The 22,340-nt window shown below is 32.8% G+C and overlaps 1 protein-coding gene across 3 annotated transcripts in view; it reads left to right on the top strand.

The window, feature by feature from the left end:
- Positions 1–22,340, top strand: part of Tlk1 (tousled like kinase 1) — a 140,258-nt gene that overhangs the window by 75,451 nt on the left and 42,467 nt on the right. For all 3 annotated transcript variants that reach the window (XM_046447164.2, XM_046447165.2, XM_058580175.1), the window contains exons 3-5: positions 2,563–2,634; positions 18,156–18,231; positions 21,495–21,541. In XM_046447164.2, the coding sequence (XP_046303120.1) occupies positions 2,563–2,634; positions 18,156–18,231; positions 21,495–21,541 (195 nt within the window). The remainder of the gene's footprint in view (positions 1–2,562; positions 2,635–18,155; positions 18,232–21,494; positions 21,542–22,340) is intronic.

Below are 22,340 nucleotides of genomic sequence, written 5' to 3'. Positions count from 1 at the left end.
GTATATTAAATATTCGTTGCTTCATTAGTTGTTTTATCTCAAATTCTTTTCATCTTTTTTCTTTTAATTTAAAGAATGTTCCTCCTTTATACTTTCTAGATCCCTTAAAGGATCATCTGTTAGCAGGGTGCAGTGGCGCATGCCAGCAGCTCTGGAGACTGAGGCAAGAGGATCCCAACTTCAAAGACAGCCTCAGCAATTTAGCAAGGCACTCAGCAAGTTAGTGAGACTCTGTCTCAAAATAAAAAGGACTGGGGATGTGACTCATTGTTGTCAGGTGCCCCTGGGTTCAAGCCCTGGTTTCCAAAAAAAAAAAAGACGATTATCTGCTATATGTATTTGCCACGTTCATTTGGTTTATATATTTCCAGTACTATTTTTCTTTTATCTTTAATGCTTTTCTGAGTTCTGTTATTTCTTATAAATACATTATTTCTGAGTTTTGAAAATCTGATATATGCTTTTCGTTCTTGCTTGAATCATTTGGGGACAGGGGGGTTCCAGACATTGAACTCAAGGACACCCAAACACTGAGCCACATCCCCAGCCCTATTTTGTATTTTATTTAGAGACAGGATGTCACTGAGTTGCTTAGCGCCTCGATTTTGCTGAGGCTGGCCTTGAATTCGTGATCCTCCTGTCTCAGCCTCCTGAGCTACTGGGATTACAGGCATGTGCCACTGTGCCCAGCCTTGAATCATTTTTGTAAATTCCTTTGGCTCATTTTGAAATAGTAGGTTACAATCTTCACCTATTTTGTGGATGTGTTTCTGGTATGTTTTTATTTGTTAGGTGTTATTCTGTACCTTATTCTTTCTGCTTATAACAACTTTATGGGGTTGACGCAACATTATTTTCCGTTGCTTACTTTTTGTGAAATTGGATGTCCTGTACGCTAAGATGTGGTTCAGGATGGCTTTTTTCTGAGTGCTCCTTTTGCTGTTTTGGGCTCTCCTCAAAACTGTGGCATGTGCTTTCTGAGATTTCTAGGTCATTTTCTTCCCCACTTTTTATTTCATGTGTACCTGTGGTGCTCAATTTTAATTCTACACCCATTGCTTTATACTTATTTTACCTCCCTATCAAGGAATGGTCTTTTCAAGAATTCATAAAGGATAGACTGTTTCAACTTCTTAGACTTAGACTTCACTGTGGACTCCTTGCACTTAGTCACTATTTAAAGGACAAAATCCTTCCAACTATAGCTTCAATACTCCAGTTAACTGCTGGTTTTGATGAGTTCTTTGCAGTTTGGGGAGTATCTTGTTCTCAGTTCTGGCAGACATGTTTCTTTTTGCTTCTTCCCATGCAAATAATGATACAATACAAGTCTTTTGGTTGTTGGTGATTTTTTTTCTCCACCTACTGTTTTAGTGAGGATTTATTGAAATTCTTGTCACCCAGTGTTGTAAATGTTGCCTCTGGGTTTTTGATTTACTATTTAGTTTTATATTATTTTTTTCATGGATGCTCAAAAACCTTGCCACTACTTCCATTATTCAGAATCTTTCTAATTTATCACTTAATTGCTGTGATGTCATAAATTTTTTTTAGGTGTAATAAACTTGTCCTATTTATATTATAACTTTTCCCGAGTATTTCTTAAATCTTAAGCATTTCAAGTACTGTCCTATATAGAAAACAGCCTTTATTGTATCCAGCATAGTACTGAACATGTTTGTAATTGTCAGTTTGGAAATTTATGTAAGGATGATTGTAGGCCACCTTGTAACTTATTAATAGTAGGATTACTATTAGGTCAGATTACTATTATTTTTACTAGTAGAAAGCTACTCTAATAAATAAAAAGGAAACGTGAGTGCATCAACTGGCCTGCAGGAAGTTAATTCATCATTTGGCATATATGCCTTAGCCTGTTGGCTTCTTTTTTTAAACATTCCTGGAAGACATTGATTCAATGTATTATGGCACAAAAGAGTTCACAAAATAATAAACATCATAAAACTGTATTGGAAGTAAAGCAGATGTTGTCCTAAAGAATGATAGCCCATTTTTTTCTGTTTGTCACAGTTCAAAAATTTTTCAGGAAATAGGGAAACCCTTGAGCAAAGCAGTGGTCAGGATGGTAAAACAGTTTTTTAGAAGATTAAATTAAACAACAACAACAACAACAACAAATCTAGAGCAGTTCATTAATATGAAGGAAAGCAAAAGAGTGTATATGAGATGATAGAAATGGAACTAATGAAGGGAATTGAAGAGTGTAAATAAGACTTTAAAGGTCAAACAATACATTAATTTTTATATTGGGTACTAATTTTAGTGATCTTGTTATCCTGGCAGTGGCCTAATTCCTTTGCTTTTGAACTGGTGCTCTAAAAAATGGGTTGTTTTCTGAAACACAGCAGAACTTTATTTATTTGATAAAACTTGCCAAGATATTGATATAGTGTTAAGAATTTTGTATTTCTTATTTTTATTTCACTTGGCTTAAATGCTTAAAAGAGTCATACTTTATTTTCATTTATGAAGATAGATTATGTACTTTATGTTTATTTGAAATTACTACTAATTTTTACCTTTTAAAAAATCTTTTAACAGGCCTCAACAAATAATGAAAGCTCTAATCACAGTTTTGGAAGCTTGGGATCTTTAAGTGACAAAGAATCAGAGGTAAGTACTTCCATTTATATGGTACTGTTAAAATAAAAGTTGGTATCACCTTTTAATTAAGTAGGGTTTTTTTTTTTTTTTCTTTTTCTCCATCGTTGTAATGCTGAAGTTAGAGTTTTTAAGGTTCTTTTAGGAATATCTTGTGCTGCCTTGTGAAACACAATATTCAGATTGAAGACTGTATTTGACATTAGAAAATACTGTTCCTTTGGTTATGTAGCTGAACTTGTACATTAGTGATATACAGATATCTTTAATGGAAGACCATTATTAGCTACTCATAGTTCTATGAGATGAAGGTGGTTTTTGAAATATGTTGCATTTGATGGTTTTCTGTTATTACTTTTGTATTTCTCTCCTTAGTTTGAAAACAAGTAAGAGTGTGTATACTTTCTTAGATACAGATATTCATTGTTATCTTGCTTTTAGAATTTCTTATGAAAACATGTTGCTAGTTTTCACTTTGTACATGTTAAAAAAAATCTGATGAATCCTTCCCCTCATACCCACTTACTGACCCCACTAAGAAAATATACAGTGTAAGTAGGGATTTGAATCCCAGGTAGAGTTCATTTTGAACATTATATACTTGATGGCATCTTTTAAAAAATAGGTAGACAGGAATTTCTTTGTGTTTTAGCATTCATTTGTTGATGCTACAACTTCACTTTTTGTGACCATAGACTTTTCTCTCAGATTATATACTTGTCACTTAATGTTTAACGTTTATGTGTGTGTGTGCTTGTATTTTCCCTGTCAGTATTAACTTATTTCTGCTTAATTCATTTCAGTGTTTCTTCTTCTTGGGTTAGTATAGATCTGTCACCTTGTTAATACCAACAGGTGGTCAGCACTCTCTTTTGGCCTTTGGTTTCAATGTTCAGTGGAAAGAGAAGTTCAATGATGACATCTTTTTAGTCCTTTGTTATTGAAAGCATCTAGGAATCTCTAGGTAGACAGTTGTGCAGTTCTGTGCAGGCACCCGGACACTCCAGAGGAGTGTGGCATAGGGTTCTCACTCATCAGGCTTTCCCTTCCGCAGAGACAACTGGCAGGCAGCTGAAAGGACTGTGCAAGTGACGGGACTTTATCTGCAGTAGGTTCCCTTGAGGTAAGCGTTAGTAGCCCCTGTAGCACCAGATTATCACAGTTTAGATTTTTTCAAATAAACACACTTAATACTAAGTCCTTAAAAATGGCAGCTTTAGCTCTAGTCAAAGTACAGTTTTTTAAACATTGTATCAAGAAATTTTTACTTTTTATTTCCTGGTCTTTGGAACATTTCTTGATATTTTCATGGAATTGGGTGTATTCAGTAATTTAACATGCTCTTCTTTTCTAGTCTTTTGTGTTAAGAAGGGCAGGCAATAAAATAATTTTGAGTATTTTTTTTTCTATTCACCAAATGTGGCGTTTTTATATTTTTTTAAAAAGGCAAAAAATTAGATCACCTGTAACCATTATATCTTTTATATTCTTTGGAGGTATCTAATCTCCCCATATAAGTTATAGATTTAAGTAGTACATAAACTCTTTCAGAGAAGTTAGCCATAAGAAAATTCCTCTTACTTTTAGAGAAGTCCAAAGCTACATTTTAAAAATGTTGGTGTTTTGTTTTGTTTGTTTTAAGAACTATAGTTACATTTGCAATGAAACACAATTTGCTTAATCATTGAATGTACAAAGTTTTATTTGTGTAGAAGTTTCATGTTTGGGGTACTAGAAAATCTTGAAAAAATCTTGGCTTTTGCCTATCTGGGATTTTTAATAAGTCTAGTGGCAAAATATTGGGGGCATTACTACAGATTATACATTTTCCTTAACATACAAAGAATCAACTTTTATTATTATTTTGTTCTGTTTTTCCATGTAAGAAGTTGCTTATCTGGAAAACGAATTCCAGGTTTTACCTTTATAGTAGGTACCTTAATTAACTCCTTTGAGATGAAATTTCATACAGATTAAAATACAGATATTCACAGTTTGTTAACTGAATTGGTTGAGAGTAATCTGTTGCAAATTATGTAGTATGCCATTAGCTTGATATCATTTATTTTGGTAATCCATTCCCTGATCATTATATTTTTAAAATAGTCGTTTTGGTTTTGTGAGTAAATAGTACAAGAAGGTTTATTTCTTTAAAAATAGCTGTCTTCGACCACCCACCCATGCCCATCCTCAATTCTTTTAACTTTTATTCCTGGTATTTATTTCCATATTTTAATATAAAGTGTATATTTTATTTTGGTTCATAACTTGCATATTATCTGTTGATTCCCTCTTGGGTGATTTTACCTAGCTAATGTCCCCTTTCTCTACTTTGTATTCTTCTGTCTGATACTCTTTTCAGACACCCAGAATCCTATTTTTTTCTGTCCTCCGTTATAACTAAAAAGCATGTGATAGGCACTGTTAGGGAGATTGAATCTCCTTCAACTGAAATTATTATTTTTCTTACATGTGAATTACTCTATGTATGAATTTGACTTATTTCTAAATGTAGAATTGTAGAATGAAAACATTTTCCTCTTGTTAATAATGAAACCAACTGATAGATAGGCAGGCAGTGGTTTTGTTTTTCATCTTGCATCACTCTAGGTCTTTTGAACAGGCTCCAAAATTCAGTGTTGTTTTCAGTAAGCATTTACTGCATATCTGCTGTCTTTTAGTCTCTATGCCCAAGTACAGGATATAAAGATAAACAGGATACAGTCCCTTCCTTCAAAGGAGATCAGTGTCTAGTAGGATTGACAGATATTTAGATACCATTTTATGAACAGGGTGTGCTGTGCTGTAACATTTAAATAAGCACAAGGGAATATGGGAGCAAAGATAGGCAACTCCCAATTCCATCTGTCTTCAGAAGAAGATAGGCAAAAGGGCTTCCTTCAAAAAAGAGATGATAATTGACTAAGAAAGGCTGTGAATTTATCCCAAAGAGCAAAGCATGAGAAAAAGGTAGGCAGAAGGAGACTAGAGTGTGCTTTTGCTTCTGTATACAGGTGTGAAAGTAACTTGGTTACAGGCATAGGTCAGTGACTCTCAGCCCCTCGTGCACTTTAGATTACCTGAGAAACGTAAAAATACCAAGCTGCCTTGTGATTCCAATAGTTTGCAAACTTACGCTGTAGGGAGTATATGCAAAAATAGTGAAAGATAATCTGGATCAGGTTTTGAAGACTCTTATATCTCATGATAAGGAATTTGCACTTGAGGTGATGGAGAACCACTGAAACGGGAGAAAAAAGACAATGTAGAATTGTAAAAGGCTTTTACAGTGTACTTTTGGCAGTGTAGAGGATAGGATTGAGTTGTTAGGAAAGTCATTTTGTTAAGGAATCCTACTTTCATTACAAAACTCCAAGTCCCCAAGGTTTAATATTGAGATGAAAAAGTGGGAGAAAGGAGAGAGTTTCTAATTATAGTGTTCTCAAGTTTGTTGGACTCTGTTTTCTCCTTTAGATTCTCTACTGAGAAGTTACTAAGACTTTCACTATCCCGGCTCAAGCTTATCAAACTATAACGTGCAAATGAATCATTTATATTCTTAAGTCAGTAGGTCTGGATAAGTGTTTGCATTTCTTATAAGCTCAGACATTTCACTATATTTAAAAATTATAATCAGCAAGATTTGATGAGTTTGAATTAGCATAAAGAAGAAAAGAAAGGTACAAAGGATAATTAAAAGCTATCTAGTTAGATTGAAAGGTATCTAGCTTTAGTTCCTTTGACTGAAATAGATAACACAGAATGAAGATGAATAGATTTGTCACACTAGAAAATGAATTCTGGTAATATCAAGTTTGAATGAATACCTGTGGAATGAACAAATGGGGATATACGTGCAGATGGTAGAAGCTATCTGGAATTTTGGAAAAAGGTCAGACTAAGAAGTGTTTGGCCATACATATTAATCAATGGTTGGGTATAGATAGCACAATCTCAGAAGTATAGTCTGAGGATTCCTAGGGGTTCTTGAAGTTCCTTCAAGGAGTCTATAGGATCGGAATGGTTTTTATAACAGTTCTAAGACATTATATGACTTTTTTTCTTTCATTTCCTCATGAGTTTATAATTAAAATTTCCAGAGGCTGTATGATACATGATGCCATTACATTGATGATTTGTGAATTGTGTATTTCTACATTCTAGTATTATAAAATTTCTTGTTTTAAATCCTAAATGGTAAATACCAATAGTTGTAAGCCACATGAATGAAAGCTCTTTGGGGTCCTCAATAATATGTAGAGGGGTTCTGAGACCCAGAAGTTTAAAAACTGCTTTTATAGATGAACACACCTGTTTTTCTCTGTCTCTGTGTAATGCTTGGAGATATTATCAAGTGAGATAGATGGGTTGGAGAAAAAAAAAAAAGAGTACCTTGTTATGGAGGTGGGCAGACAATGGGAAGAAAAACAGATAATGAAGGAGAAGGAATAGTGAGTAAAGTCAGATGTCATAAAAGTCAAGGGTATGATTGTTAAAAAAGAATGACTAAGAATTTGTCACTTAGGCTTAGTTTTAGTAGATTAAGGGTTGTAATTGAGGAATTGACAGCAAATATTGATGGCTGTTGACAGAACCTTGATTGTGAAGGAAAGGAAGTAGTTTCTATGTTATATGGGAAGGGAAGGATTATAGAGCTGTGATGGAAACAAGGAAAGTACTGAAAAGAGAAGAAGAGATAGAAACAAAACCTAACATCTTTTTCAGAAAGAGGTATAAACAAGTGAAATCTAGACACCCTGGGTGGTAAGGTTAGTCACAGACAGGTATATCTAATAACTTTTCATCTACTTCATTGTGAAAATGAGTTATCTTTTATTTACTTATTAAGTTATTTATGCATGTATGCTGGGTATTTAACCCAGGGCCTCACGTGCGCTAGGCAAGCTTTCTACCACAAAACTGTCCTTCCAACCCTAAGCCTTATATAAACATTTTAGAGTAGTACCTGAAGGAGTTAGAAATATGGTCATGAGCTTATCTGCTGCCTCATTTTATGAGGATAAGAAGCCCGTGTTTCTTTTCTTTTTCTAATATCTTATTTTTATTTATGTATTTATTTTTATGTGGTGCTGAGGATTGAACACAGTGCTTCATACGTGTGAGGCAAGCGCTTTACCACTGAGCTACACCCCAGCTCACCATGTTTCTTAATTACTAGTGTTTACCATGTTTTAAACTTACCTTGATTTACCTACTTGCAGTTCTTTTGGTAGGACTCTTTTCTATCTAAACACAATGACCTTCTTTCTTTGTTTTCTCTAAATTCTGTACAATTTCTGTTCCAACGCCTACCTGAGCTCAAGATGCAAAGATTAATTATTTATTTTAGAACTTATAATGATTTAATGTCCCAACCATTTTTGTCTACTTTTAGATGTCCTAGAATATATTTCTCTTACTTATTTTCTACTGAGGTTGGGATATTTGTCACAATATAAACTTCATTGAATTATATTATCTTCATTAATTTATATTGGAAAAACAGTTGTCTCTTTGTACATGTGTGTTTATATGTAGTATACTCCATAATTTTAATGTTTCTAAAGTATACATATATAATTATTCTGTTCTTGCCTTAATTTAATCTTTAATACTCATCTTTTACAATATGTTTGTGTAACCTAAATCAGAGTTGAACAATATATGTTTAAAATAAATCTATTTCCTACTAGGTAATTATCGAATCTTAATCCTTTATCCACTGGCCTTAAATTACTGTTTATTGTCTATCTAAATATATTTGGGGTTTTTATATTATAACTTGAAATCTTTAATGATAAATGAGTACATTGAAGTTATTGCATCTTGAACATTTTCTGTTTTACCTTGTTTTATATGTTCTCATCTCTTGTTTTTCTATTTCTTTAAATTTTTTTTCTCTTTCTGTCCCGTCACCCCCCCTCCCCCAGTGAGGCAAGGTCTTGCTATGTTGCCATGTTTAGATCCTCAAACCTGAGATCCTCCTGCCTCAGTGTCTTCAGTAGCTGGGATTTTAGGTGTGCACCACCACACCTGACTTCTACTTTCTGGTGTTTTCTTTTTTCTCCTCTTAATAGTTCTTAGCTTGACTAGGCCTCAGTGAACAAATTAAGTACAATAGATTAATTGGAGGTTATGATCTATTTGAAAATAGAGGTAATACTAGCCTTAATTTTGGGTTTTTAGATTCATTTTTAAAGATTATTATTTATTTTTTTGTTTACATGTATTTGCTATAACTTGGAGAAGTTTTAATGCCATAATCTAAACCCCCACGAAAGAAAAGAGAACTTAAAAATGAATTTAGTGATGAATAGGTTGAGTGTAATGGAAAGGTACTGTTTTTGTTTTGGGTACCAGGGATTAAACTCAAGGGCACGCGACCGCTGAGCCACATTCCCAGCCCTATTTTGTATTTTATTTAGAGACAGGGTTTTGTTGCTTAGCGCGCTGCTTTTGCTGAAGCTGGCTTTGAATTTACGATCCTCCTGCCTCATCTTCCCCAGCTGCTGGAATTACAGGCATGTGTCACTGCACCTAGCTGGAAAGTTACATTTTTATTATTGTTTACCTCAAATAAAGTACCTTACTTATGACCTTATTTTGATTAAAATCTGTTGAATTTCTGAAAATGTTGGACACCTAGCTTAGTGCCCTCTTCAATTTTAAGAAATGCTGTCTGTATCCTGTTACCTAAATTATTTACTAAAATATTTCAGCCTGATTTATATTTATGGTCTTCTTGATGGGTTCCTCTGTCTTTTCCTTTCTTTTTCTTCCTACTGGTAGTATTTTCTCACTTTGCTTCTTACCAAAACTCTTTTAAATATTTTTAAGTTGATTATTGTATTGAGACATAGAATGTAGCAGTGTTGCTTTATATACATCATACAATATGTACAATAACTATGTTGTCTTGAAGGGTAGCATATGCAACAGAAATAGTGTATTTTGTAACATCAGTGAATACTTATAATTTTCTCAATGGAGGAATGAGAAATCTGTTGTCTTTTGTACTAACATTGACAATCAAACATGAATTATGAGGCCTAAAAGTACCTGTGAAATACCTTGAACATCCTTGTAACTTATTCTTTTATTTAAAATGAAAAAACTTAAAAATTATAATACTAGAATGCAGGAATGCAGAAATACACAGTTTGTAGATCATCAGTGTGATGACATCACATGTCATACAGCCTCTGGAAATTTTCACTATAAATTCAAGAGACCATGAAAGTAAAAAAAATATGCCAGGTAGATAGTTTATGTGCCAGCTACAAATAATTCTTCCATATTCATCAGAGTAAGGTTTCTCAGCCTTAACATTTTGTGCTAATGTAGTTTTGCCTGGGGTTGGGGAGAGGCTGTGCTATGCAGTCAACATAGGATGCTTAGCAGCATCTCTGCTTGTATACATTAAAATACCTGTAACCCCCTTCCTCCCTGTTACCAGAGTGGTGACCAAAAATATCTCCAGGGGGCTGGAGGGTTGTAGTTCAGTGGTAGAGCACTTGCCTAACACACATAAGGCACTGTGTTTGATCCTCAGCACCACATAAAAAATAAATAAATAAAAGTATTGTGTCCATCTACAACTAAAAAAATATTAAAAATAATTTTTTAAAATATCTTCAGGTATTGCCAAATATCTGCTGGTGGTAGGGGGCAAATTTCCTACGGTTAAGGACTATCCCATTAATAGAGAAGAGAAAATTTTAGCAAGTTAACTGAAGTTCTGGATTACAACTTTCTAGATTTTACATCTCTAAATGGGGAAACAGAAGCACAGAGGATGTAATTAATTTGCCTATAGTCACATAGATAGTAAGTAATGAAGTCAGAATTCTCATTCCAAAGTATCTTATTTTAAAGTAATGGTCTCAATGTCTGGCAGTATGGGAATTAATAGTTAGATAAATGACCCTTTTAGTCTTGTGAAAATGTTATTGGGGCGGGGGATATTTAGGTTTAAGATATTTTATAGTAATTATCAAATTTGTCAATCCAAGAAAATAATGTAGACTAATTGTACTTCACAAATGTTTAATTTTATGTTACTTTTAGATTAGGTTTTAAGGGCATTTGGCAGAAGTTGACATTACTGAGAAATAATATTAATATTTTAAATAATATTAATATTTTATTCTTTAGTAGAGTGCTATAAATACTAAAATGCTTATTTTTATGTCAGCAGAATACAGTGCATATTTTACTAATTGAGATTAATTCTCATTTTCTAAAATAACTGAGTAACCATGACAACCTATTGGACTTGTTGTAACCTAATTAGTTTTCTGCTGTATGTCACAATTTTGGTCCCTATTTTTAACAAAAGATTTTATGGAGTAATGTTTTTAATTTTAGAGATTCTATAAAGTGGAATATATAGGAAATATTGACTTATTATTTTAGATCGACTGTTCTAGTCCTGATGATACATCAAAATCACATCACTTCTGGAGCTTTAAAAATTCCTTTGGTGGTCTTCTAGAGGTAATTAAATTTGGACAGGAAGCTCCCAAAGAACTTTTAAATGAAAACTTTGTAAATTATTCCTGTGTGTAGTCAACATTGAGTATCAGTGCTAAAAGATATATAACACAACTTTTTAAAAAATAAATCACACTTTTTTTCTGGTTGCAAATGTTATTTTGTTATAGAGAAAACAGTAATACTTTTTTACCCATTAGATACAGATTTTGAAAGATTAATAAACATTGTTATATAGTACTAGTGTAAAAGTAGATTGATACTGTCTATGAAAATGCAGTTTTGCATCTAAAAATTTAATTGTGCATGTTCTGTGAGACAGCATTTATATTTAAAAATATCCCAAAGAAATTGTGGTATAAGGACCTAAGGATTTGTGCTCAAGGGAATGTTTGTAGGGTTATACATGCTGTAAAATGTTACTTTTATCATGGATGTCACAATGGGACAAAGTTACAAGACCATTGTTATATTTTTTACTATTCTAAGTACTCTCAAAATGCCAAAATTTCGCAAATAAATTATCTTGAAATGTTACTTCTCTTCTGTGCTCCCCACAGCTGTTGTTTTATATGGCTTTTTGGGGGGGGTAGTACTAAGGATTGAATGAACTCAGGAGCACTCGACCACTGAGCCACATCTCCAGCCCTGTTTTGTGAGACACAGGGTGTCACTGAGTTGCTTAGCCCCTCGCTGTTGCTGAGGCTGGCTTTGAACTTGGAGATCCTCCTACCTCAGCCTCCCCAGCCTCTGGGATTACAAGTGTATGCCACTGTGCTCGAGTCTGTATGTCTTTTTTATTCTGGTTGTATGATTTGAAAACTACCGACAGGATAATTTGAATAGGAGAGGAAATTCAGCTTTATTCTAATTTTAAGGTGTAGTAAAATCAATAAAGAATTAACAAATGAATTCTTAGAGGTAAAGCAAGAGAAAGAAAAATGCTAATAGTTATGCTACATAAGAAAACAGCAAACAAAATCACTTTTCATCAATACTGAAAACTTGAGTATGTTCCTGCATTGATGTATGTAAATTTAAATGATACAGGTGATGAGAGTTTAAGAAGCCAGAGTGTGAGCCAGCAAGTAAGGTGGTTTAAAAAATGAAGAGTAATTGTTTTAGTATTATGTTTCTTTTGAAACCCATGGTTGTGGATGCTGGACATGTGTGAAAAAAAGTGAAAATCCTTCAGGCTTTTAAAAATGTTGTGAACTGGCACACAGCAAGTTTACCTGTGAAACAGCTCACATTTTAGTCTGGTGTTTCTCCAATTTCTTATTATTGGTGCCCTACCATCTTTTATTACATGTTATTAAATAATAAAGGCAATAGAGCAGAAAGTAGACAACACTAAAAATTGCTGATTTGTTGATGTGATTTACTAAGAATGGCAAGGAAGTTCTCTTATTTGAAGATAGGATTCCAAAATATTGCATAAACGACCTTTTTATACTAAATATTAAAGTCAGCAATATATTGAGCTGGGGATGTGGCTCAAGCAGTAGCGTGCTCGCCTTGCGTGCGTGCGGCCCGGGTTCGATCCTCAGCACCACATACAAACAAAGATGTTGTATCCGCCAAGAACTAAAAAATAAATATTAAAAAATTAAAAATAAAATAAAGTCAGCAATATAACAGAGATCTTTTAGAGACCAAAGCTTCAAGCAAACATGTAATAATATAACACAGCATAACATATAATCCAGATAATAGTTCTTGATATTAAAGTTTCAACGCTTGAATAGAGACAGACTATGTGAATTTCAGGTCATGCCAGCTCAAAATCATGTATGAATTAAAATGTACATATTTCTTGTTGCGTTTTATCAAAATGTAAGTAGGATACAAAATAGCAAGAAAATTTTCATAAACAATTTGTTTTCTTATGGTATATTATATTCTAACCCAGTTTTTCAAAATTTAAAGTTTTTTTTGGGAAAAAAAAAAAAAAACAGGACATTTTATCCATTTAAGTGTTCTTGAAAAGAACATCTACTTTACATTGACTATTTTTGTAAGGACCCAGATTTTCCTTTCTAGTTCAGTGCTGTTTTGGTATGTGCTATTAAAGTAACACAGATATTTCTCCAGCATTATCCTGTCTCAATCTAGATCAAAAAGTTTTGCCTAGAAATGTGGGTAAAAATTAAGGATTATTTTTATCAGTTGCATTGCCATTCCATTTATTGCAATGTAACCTTGTATTTGATACCATGAATATGAATCATAGAATAGCCAAGGAGTTGTATTTTTTAAACCAATTTTTGGCTAAATGAGTCTGTCCAAAGATATTCATTCTGGTAAGTTTCAGGATTGAATATTTTATTAAAGATATTAGTAGTGTAACTTTTGTAAAAATAATTTTCTTTTAGTAATTTTGTTAGAGATAATGATATTCAACTTTGGTTGTCATCTGTTTAGTCAGACCTTATGAACTCTAGCTTAGAGTGAAGAATAAGCTCCTTCCTTTTTAACTGATATTGAAATATCTTTTCACATACTGTAACAGTTTTCTGTAATGTATTTATGTTAGTAATTTTAAATGTCTCTCTAGTTTGAGGCTTGTAGAAAAATAGTTCATATTGATTTATGTTCCTTATTCTGTGACAGCATTAAGATTTCTTTCTTTCTTTTTTTTCTTTAATCTTGGTCTTTTTTTGCTTTGAAGAAAGACTAAAAAAATACTTTAACATAAAACAAGAAGCCACATGATTAGATATAAAACCCTTGTTTAATAATCATTGACTTAATTTCCAAATAAAATTATAGCATTAGCTTAGTTATATTAGTCATCTCATGAGTGCTTTAAATTTGTCTTTGTTTTATTGAACAAACTTTAAACTGCTTGAAAATACTGTGTAAGTTCACACTAATGTCTTGGAACATTTAAATGCCAGAGTAGTCACTCTGGTTTTGGTATGATTACAAATCTGGGATTTACAAAGCTAAATAGATTTAGGAGTACTAATCGTTTCTTTCTTCGTTTTCTGCTAACTGCTGTTCCATTGTGTGTGGAAATTTATTGGCTTTGTAATTACTATATTCTTTCCATTTTTACTTTAAAATCAAATCCTACTATGTTGCCTTATACTAGTCCTTCCTTATTTGAGGTCAGTTGTAGTGGGCTAGTTCTAAAAAAAGTAGAGAAGGAAGAAATGACAGCATTATTAGCAAAAGAAATAATAAGCTTCAAAATGTTCTATGTAAGAAATATTTGATAATGAGCAAATTTTACACTTTGTTAAGGACATGGATGGTATAATTGATTCCTTGGGATTTCTTCAAGGAAATCATTGATTGTAATGAATAAGTAGTTTTTCTAACCTTTTTAAAGGCACAAGCTGTTTCTTGAAAGGAAATCTCATATTAAAATAGGGATGCTGTGTTTGCAGGGACAGGGGTGGAGGTGGCACAGGGTGTGTCTCTGGTAGGCTAAAGCTTTACCTTACCCTTCCCACTCCTTCCCTTCCTTCTTCCTCCTCTTTAATAGCTTCTGGGGGCACAACCTTCTCTCCCCTAAGGAATTGCTGAAATAGAGTTTGAAAATTGCTGTTTTCAAACTTTTTCTCATCAATCTCTAAGATGATTAAGTGTTTGGTGAGTTTCTGCCTTATCTTCCCCCTCCCCCCAGGTCCATTCTATATTCCCAAATAGACCTATGTGACTTGGGATGAATCAGCAGCACTGGGCTTCACTGAAAGTTTTTATTTTGTTTTGTTTAATATAGATGTTGCTCACATTATTTAATTCAAAACCAAAAAACTATCCAATATACATTTGCCTGAAGGTTGAGGGTGACCTAGACTGCTGGTGTTACAGATTATAGTCTAGAATATGGTCAAGTAGAACCTTAAATAGAAAATGTTACCTATTTTGCAAGTCCTGCAAATTATTTGTAAGATATTAGAGCAGAAATTGGTGGTCCTTTGCATACAACACATAATAAAGGTTTTAAAACATAAAGCTTATGATTATTTGAAATTATAGAAGGATAGCCATTTACATAGGAAAATTGGGTACTTAACTGACATTGTTGAATGCCCACTATATGCTGATACTATGAACTAAGTATGTTTCTCATTTAATCTCTACAGTCCAACTATACCTATATTATCACATTTTAAACTGATAAGAAAGTTGATCCTTGAGTTAAATAACATGCCAAGGGTTATAGTAAATAATGGATTCAGAGTTTTACTCTTGTTCAGTTTATTCAGACACATGATACTTGCTTTTTAGGAAATTATAGTCTATTTGTGCTGAGAACAACTCTGAAGTTTATCTATGTAGAAGATCTCTGAAGTGAGAACAAAAGGAAAGGTCAGCACTAGGGAGTAGTGTTAGGACACATAGAAAAAGATTAGGGTTCATGGGAAGGGACAAATGCTCTTCATATAATGGAGAGCATTTTGGTGTTTTTTGTTTTTTTTTTTTTAATGAAGCTACATTTTCTCCAAAGGGGTGCTCTACTTTCCCATACTAAGAAATGTCGCCTTACAGAGAAATAAGTTTTGCTAAGCAATCTATTCTTTAAAAAAGAAATAATCTTAAATATTTGAAAGTATAGTATTTAATCCAATGAAGTATTCAATGAATGTTATCCTAGATAAGTTTGATGATTTGTATCTATATAGTATATTTCTACCCTATCCCTCCTTTTGAGATAGCCTGAGCATTAGCATTTTAACATTTCTGGAAAGCTCTGTAATAAAGAAATCTAACTTTATTCACCCTAGGTGAATATTCCTTCACCCTCAGCTCCCACTTAAGTGTTAGCTTTCTCAGCCTATCATTGAACCAGTTGTCCTCGGAAAATTGTATGGGACCATTTAGAACATTATGCTTCCTTTAGTTTTCTAACTAAAAAATATTGTTTCCAGTATAACTTTTTCAGAATTATAATATTTAGTGAGTTTTTTTTCTTTACTCAAAAGTAACTAGTCAAGATTTTAGATGGAATTCCAGGAGGAACCTGCCTGCTTAAAAATTATCATAATTTATACTAATACTAAGTATAATTTTTATATTGATTAATTTTGAAAAAATCATTTTCTTTGCCTTAAATTATTTTTTTAGCAGATTAAGTTGGGAAGGATATGAATGAACTATTATTTAGGGATCCTCTTTCATTTTATGATAGATATAGGTTTCTTCATGAAAATGTTAACTTAGAATATTTATTTGGTGATATTTTTATTCCTAGAAAAACGGAATAAATATTGTTTATTGTTTAAGTTTCAGTTTTGTAATTTTGACAATGAACTAAACTGAACTATGTATTCTACATTGCTGGTACATCAGACTACCTCCCAAATAGATTCACAGGTCAGATTTCCTTAAAATCTCTGGTTTATGAGGTAAAAACATATAGGTAATTTATTGGACATACTGAATTTTAATTACAAACAATAACATTTTGAAATATCTTTGCATTGTTAAGTTAGTTATTAGTTCTTTTTTTTTTTTTTTTTTTTTTAGTTAGTTATTAGTTCTTGATGTAGGAAGTGTAGCATGTCACATAAAGAAAACTCAAAGAACATTTAGGACTTGGAATTACACAAAACTGAATTTGATTTGAATCCTGGCCCTGCCACACTAGTAGGTTTAACTTTGATGAGTTATTTAATATTCATTATGCATTATCAGGTAATAACTATGTGCCAGCTATGTGGTGGGAAGGTGAGATGGGGAGGAGAAATAATACTTATCTTTAGAGAACTCAGATAGTAGCGTTCAGTACAACCTCTCTGAATCTCTTATTTTCTTGGCACAATGGAGGTTAGAGAACTTAAAATGCCCAGGATGGTACTTAGGGGAACAATATATTCTCATAGAATTAGGTTGTTATTGTTCATGCTATTTAATTAAGGCTACAAAGAGACAGAAAAATATGATTTGATTTCTTTCTTATTTGTTGACCACAGAGCCATAAAAGATTTATTTTAAGTTGCCTAATGTTCATTCTTTTATTTGAATAGTTCTTGAGCTCCTGTTAAGTTTAAGGCACCAGAGCTACTTAACCAGGCTTTTAGAATTTTAGGGCTTGGAGCCATTGCCTTTGCTCTTGAGTTTTAATTTTTGACTAAGCAAACAATTTGTCAGACTCCACAAAAAATACTTGTGTTAGCCTAATGAAAATACTTCAAGGAACAGGCCTTTAATGGGAGCAGAGCCACTATCTAGAGCAGGAGTCTACAAAGTTTTTCTGTAAAGAGGCAGATATTTTAGACCTTATGGGCTCCACCATCTCTTGTTGCAGCTACTCAGTCCTGCAGGTATAATGTCAAAGCAGCTATGTACAATACAGAAATGAATGAAAGTGGCTATGTTCCAATAAAACTTTGTTATGGATTCTGAAATCGAAATTTCTTACAGTTTTCATATCACAAAGTGTTCTTGGTTTTAATCTTTAAAAAAATCAATCATTTAAAATAAAAGCTAATGCTTTTATCATGGGCTGTCCCAAAACAGGTGGCTAAACACAGTTGGCTCATGGGCCATACTTTGCTGACCCTTGATTTAGAGTACAATCTATGAATTTACTGTAATTGTTTTTGGATAATAATTCCAGGCATTTAGGTGAGTGGTACTTTTTAGTTGGAATTCAACATGTCAGTTTGTGTTCTGCTCCTTTTCCTCATCCAAGATTACTTTTCTAAGCAAAATATGTATGAGTAGTAGAAAAGAAATAGGAAAAAGTTAAGGTGATTTTATTTTTTGCCCTGTCTAGTTAATAATTTGAAGGGCATCTTGTAAAGGCTAATTACTTTCAGATTTCTTGTGCATGTCAAATCAAATTTTGTAAATGTCACTTTCAGGTAAAATGTATAAGGTTTTTTCTAAGCTTGAAACTGTTTATATTTATGGAATAGGAAGTTTTATCACTTAAATAAATTATAGATCAATAACTATGTTTACCTCTCATAAGCACTGTTAAAACACTATTTGGCCTTGAAAATAAAAATGATTTTTATATTGATAGTAATGATTTTTATGTTATAATTATAATGTAAAATTATGTTAACTTATTTCCATAGACACCAGAGAAGAAACAATCGGAATCATCCAGGGGAAGAAAGAGAAAAGCAGAAAACCAGAATGAAAGTAGTCAGGGTAAGCAGAGCAATATCTTACTTCCGAGCTTAGTAAACACTTACAATTAATCATTCTGATTTTTAATCAATTAATATTCAAATTTGTTAAAAAGTAATTTCATGTTTTTGTGAATTCTGTAGATAGCTGTGTATAATTTCTGAATTTGTAATAGCTTAGGACTACATTTTATAAGAAATAATTATATGAAACTACAATCTTTTTGTACCATAGATAGTTAGCTTAAGGTTACTTATGCTTTTTGATGTTTCCCTTATTTTTCAGTTCGTGTCCTAGAAAGTCAAGTATCATTTCCAAATCTGGCAAGCATTACTTTATCACCTTTCATTTATCTCTATTTATATGAATTATATTATTGAAATGGCTTCTTGTTTTAAAATAAAAACTTTAAATCTCACTTTCAAACAAGTATTCCATTTTCCTCTTCCCTTTCATTAAAAAAAAAAAAAAAAAGGCTATGTAAAAATAGACTGTAAGATGGGTTAGGTGGCACATGCTTGTAATCCCAGTGGCTCAAGAGGCTAAGGCAAGAGGATCTCAAGTTCAATCTTCAGCAACAGTGAGGCACTGAGCAACTCAGTGAGACCCTGTCTTTAAATGAAATATAAAATAGGGCTAGGGATGTGTCTCAATGATTAAGTGCCCCTGAGTTCAAGCCCAGTACAAAAAAAAAGATTCTAATTAAAGCATGTTTTTCTCTTAATATCTGCTTTTCATCCTTTCTTACATACCTGCCTTTTGTGAGAAGAGCTAAGAAAAGCATTTTCATTAGAATAAAAAATCTCTTGTAATGGACAAGAAAACAGTACTATTGTTTAATTTAGGATTCAAAATAAATTAGGCTCTTAACTCATATAGGATGATAATTTTTACATCTAGTGTTACATGTTTTGGAGTCAATCTCTAGTTGACTAAGTACCATAAACTTGTGTTTTACCAGTTTATTTATGGCACTTGAATCAAGGAACATATTTGTAGCAACTGTCTTTTTGTGGAAAGAAGTGGTTAGTTAACAACAATTTTAAGTTTATAGGGCCTTTTCTTTAGTGTGTAGTACTTTGTATCTTACTTGGCATGGGGCTCCTTTTTCGATCTTAATGTATTTCGCCAAAGTTGTGGTTAGGGGACTTGTAACTTAAAGATATGTTAATTACGGCCATTTCGACAGCAGATTAAAGTCACCTCAAAACTAAGTTCCAGAAGAAGGTGAGACTTCTGGGTTGCTTGAGCCAACCTATCTTTAAGAACCTGTGGAGGGGTGGGGTGGGGGGTTCTTTGTGTGTTTCCTGCCATCCACAGAATTGTCTGATTTTCTTCTAGTTTTAGGATGGTTGCCTAAATTAGATTTATTCATTTCCTCTTCTTCACTCAGTATTTGCTTTGGAGAGAGGCTGACTTTCTGTGTCCTTCCCATCCCCACTCATTTAGAGTAAGCCTCTTCAGGTTCAGAGCAAACCTTCCCTTATCACCATATTGACCAGATGGGATTGTGTTTCCATTCTAAAACTAGTAATGTCTAACAGAGGTACTATTGCCCCTAGAGAAATCAGGCCCATCTCTGAAACTGGAAATGGCATAAAGTGTTACCCCTACAAATATGGACTGTGTGGAGAAACAGAGTGTCTCACATTGCATGGGGCTTCTGGTTGAGCCAACCTGTCTTTAAGAACTTGTTTTGAGGGATTTTTTTTTTTCTTTGTGTGATTCCTGTCATCCACAGGATTGTTTGATTTTTCTGAAATATATATATATATATATATATATAACAAGATTGGATTTCTGGTAAGCAGGAAAAGAGGAACTAGGAGTGGGGACTGTATAGAAGCTAAGTTAAGGGAAAAGGGTTGAGGAAATGGCTTCTGGGTAGACAACCCCAAACAATAATAGGTATACCTCTTTAGAATCCGCAGGGAAGTTACCATAGATAGCAAGGAAGTTCCTTTGACATAAAACTGGTTCCATAGTCCTGCCAGACCTCTAAATGAATTGCTACAAAACTATTGTTCCAAATTTTTAGGTACTATTTATAAATCTGAGTACTTGTTTGGTTTTTTAAAAAATTCCTCCTTATTCAAGAAAGAATTTAAGGTTTTTGAGCTTTTAAGTATATTGTTTGTTCATTTCAGTAATACTTGGCACATAGTAACTACTTAAGAAATATTTGTCGGCTAAAATACATAAATGCATGAATTTAAATCAGTATTGAATTGATAGCTGTATATTTATTTATATTATACAGATCTTTTGACTCTGTGATATCATTAGTTTCTCTCTTATAACCTGAAGAAATCATGTATTCTATGTAGTTCTGATTAAGATGGATGCCTCCCCTCCACAAAAGTTTCTCTAAACACCGTCTATATTAACAAGTTCTGAATTAAGTATTTATAAAATGAAGACTCCATTTTAGAGCAAAATGTTTTAAAGCGCAGTGTAATCTCTTGTGACTTGGTTGACTTTACCAATATGTCCTAAGACTAGTATTTAAAATTTAGTTCATTAAAACATATCCTATTAATTTGGAAATACTTTTTAGAAAATCAAAATAACATTTTACAAAATAACATTTATATTGAAGCATGTTGTCATTTTGACAGGGATTATGTTTTGGTTTATATTAACCCAATTTTTTTTTTTTTATTTCTACCAAGAATGAATTTGCTTATCAGTTATGCAGTTACCACTTTTTAATTCATTATTATTTTTTTAAATTAGTAGTCATTAGGCAATGTTAATAATGTTGTTAAAACAGGGATCCATCTGCTTTAGAGACTGTAGCTCAGTGGTAGAGCATGTTCTTAGAATGGGTCAAGTCCTGGGTATGTTCTCTAGTACCAAAGCAAAAATCAGCATTAACACAAACACCATGAAATCCCTTGTCATTTATTTGCTTGATTTCACAATAATTGGGACTTCTAAAAATTGGTGTGTTTCTTTTAAAGAATGTTATTTGATTTCTTAACAATCTGATATTCTTACTATTATATTGTACACATGTATGAATATTTAACAGTGAATTCTACTATTATCTACAACTACATCCATAATGCACCAATAAAAATGGGTGAAAAAAATCTGATCTCCTAAGGATTCAGTATTTTGGTGTTTATCACTACCATACTAAAATATATGCTTTTTATTAAATAGATGATTTTTTGTGCAGTAAGGAATTTAATTTTTGGCACATTTTCTTTTTGTGTTATATATGGTAGATAATCATGACTGACTTTAAATCAGTACAATTTTTTACTTTTATATTTTAGGAAAAAGTATTGGGGGACGTGGCCACAAAATTAGCGACTATTTTGAAGTAAGTTCATTGAGAAGTATTTCTGATTCCTAATTCAGTATAATTTTGCTGTGAACTAAATATTTCTTTGAAGCACGGGGTCACCTTTTGAGCAGAGCTTTAGTAATATGTGATATTTTTCATTGGCATGACACATCATATATAACATTCAAAGTTGTTTCTCACAAATTTACTTATAACAACCCATTAGATAAGCTAAGTTGGTATACATTTCTGATTTATAAAAGATGAAACTAAGGACTTAAAAGTTTGCCAGTTCTCTCATATCGATACAGGCTTTATCACACAACACCCATGTTGAGCCCTGTGGATGGAGATTGAATAATTCCTAGAGATATGAGTATTAGAGTCTTTAAAAACAATAAAGAGTGAACATTTGGAGTTTTAGCCAATTTGGAATGTTTCCTTCTACATAGAAATACTTTGGGCTTCCAAGTTTATAGCAGGGCATATTAATGTGATTATTAAAACAACAAATAGGATCCATTCAGTTGAAAAATACATACTTGAGGGTGAGAGCAGAATTGACTGATTAAAGCAATAGCTGAATTTTTAAAATTTTTTTTTTTTAACTCTCCATTGCTTCAAGTTTATAGAATCTAAGGTAAAACTGCTGCTGACAATAAATTACCTAATGCCCTTTAGTTGAGGTCAGTCACTCTGTTAATTTCTTAACAACCTTTGCTAAAAGTAGAATCAATTAAAATAAACAAACATTTCTTGAATGCCTACTGTGTGCTAGGCATTATGCTAGGCACTATAGTGAGACAAAATTCTTAGATTGCGGGGAAATTGTGTA

Source organism: Marmota monax, unplaced genomic scaffold, assembly GCF_021218885.2.
Source record: "Marmota monax isolate L192 unplaced genomic scaffold, Marmota_monax_Labrador192_F-V1.1 WCK01_AAM20220418_F8-fsc00007, whole genome shotgun sequence".
NCBI lineage: Eukaryota > Metazoa > Chordata > Mammalia > Rodentia > Sciuridae > Marmota > Marmota monax.
The sequence above is the reverse complement of the archived record's forward strand: the minus strand, read 5'-3'. Positions and strand labels throughout refer to the sequence as shown.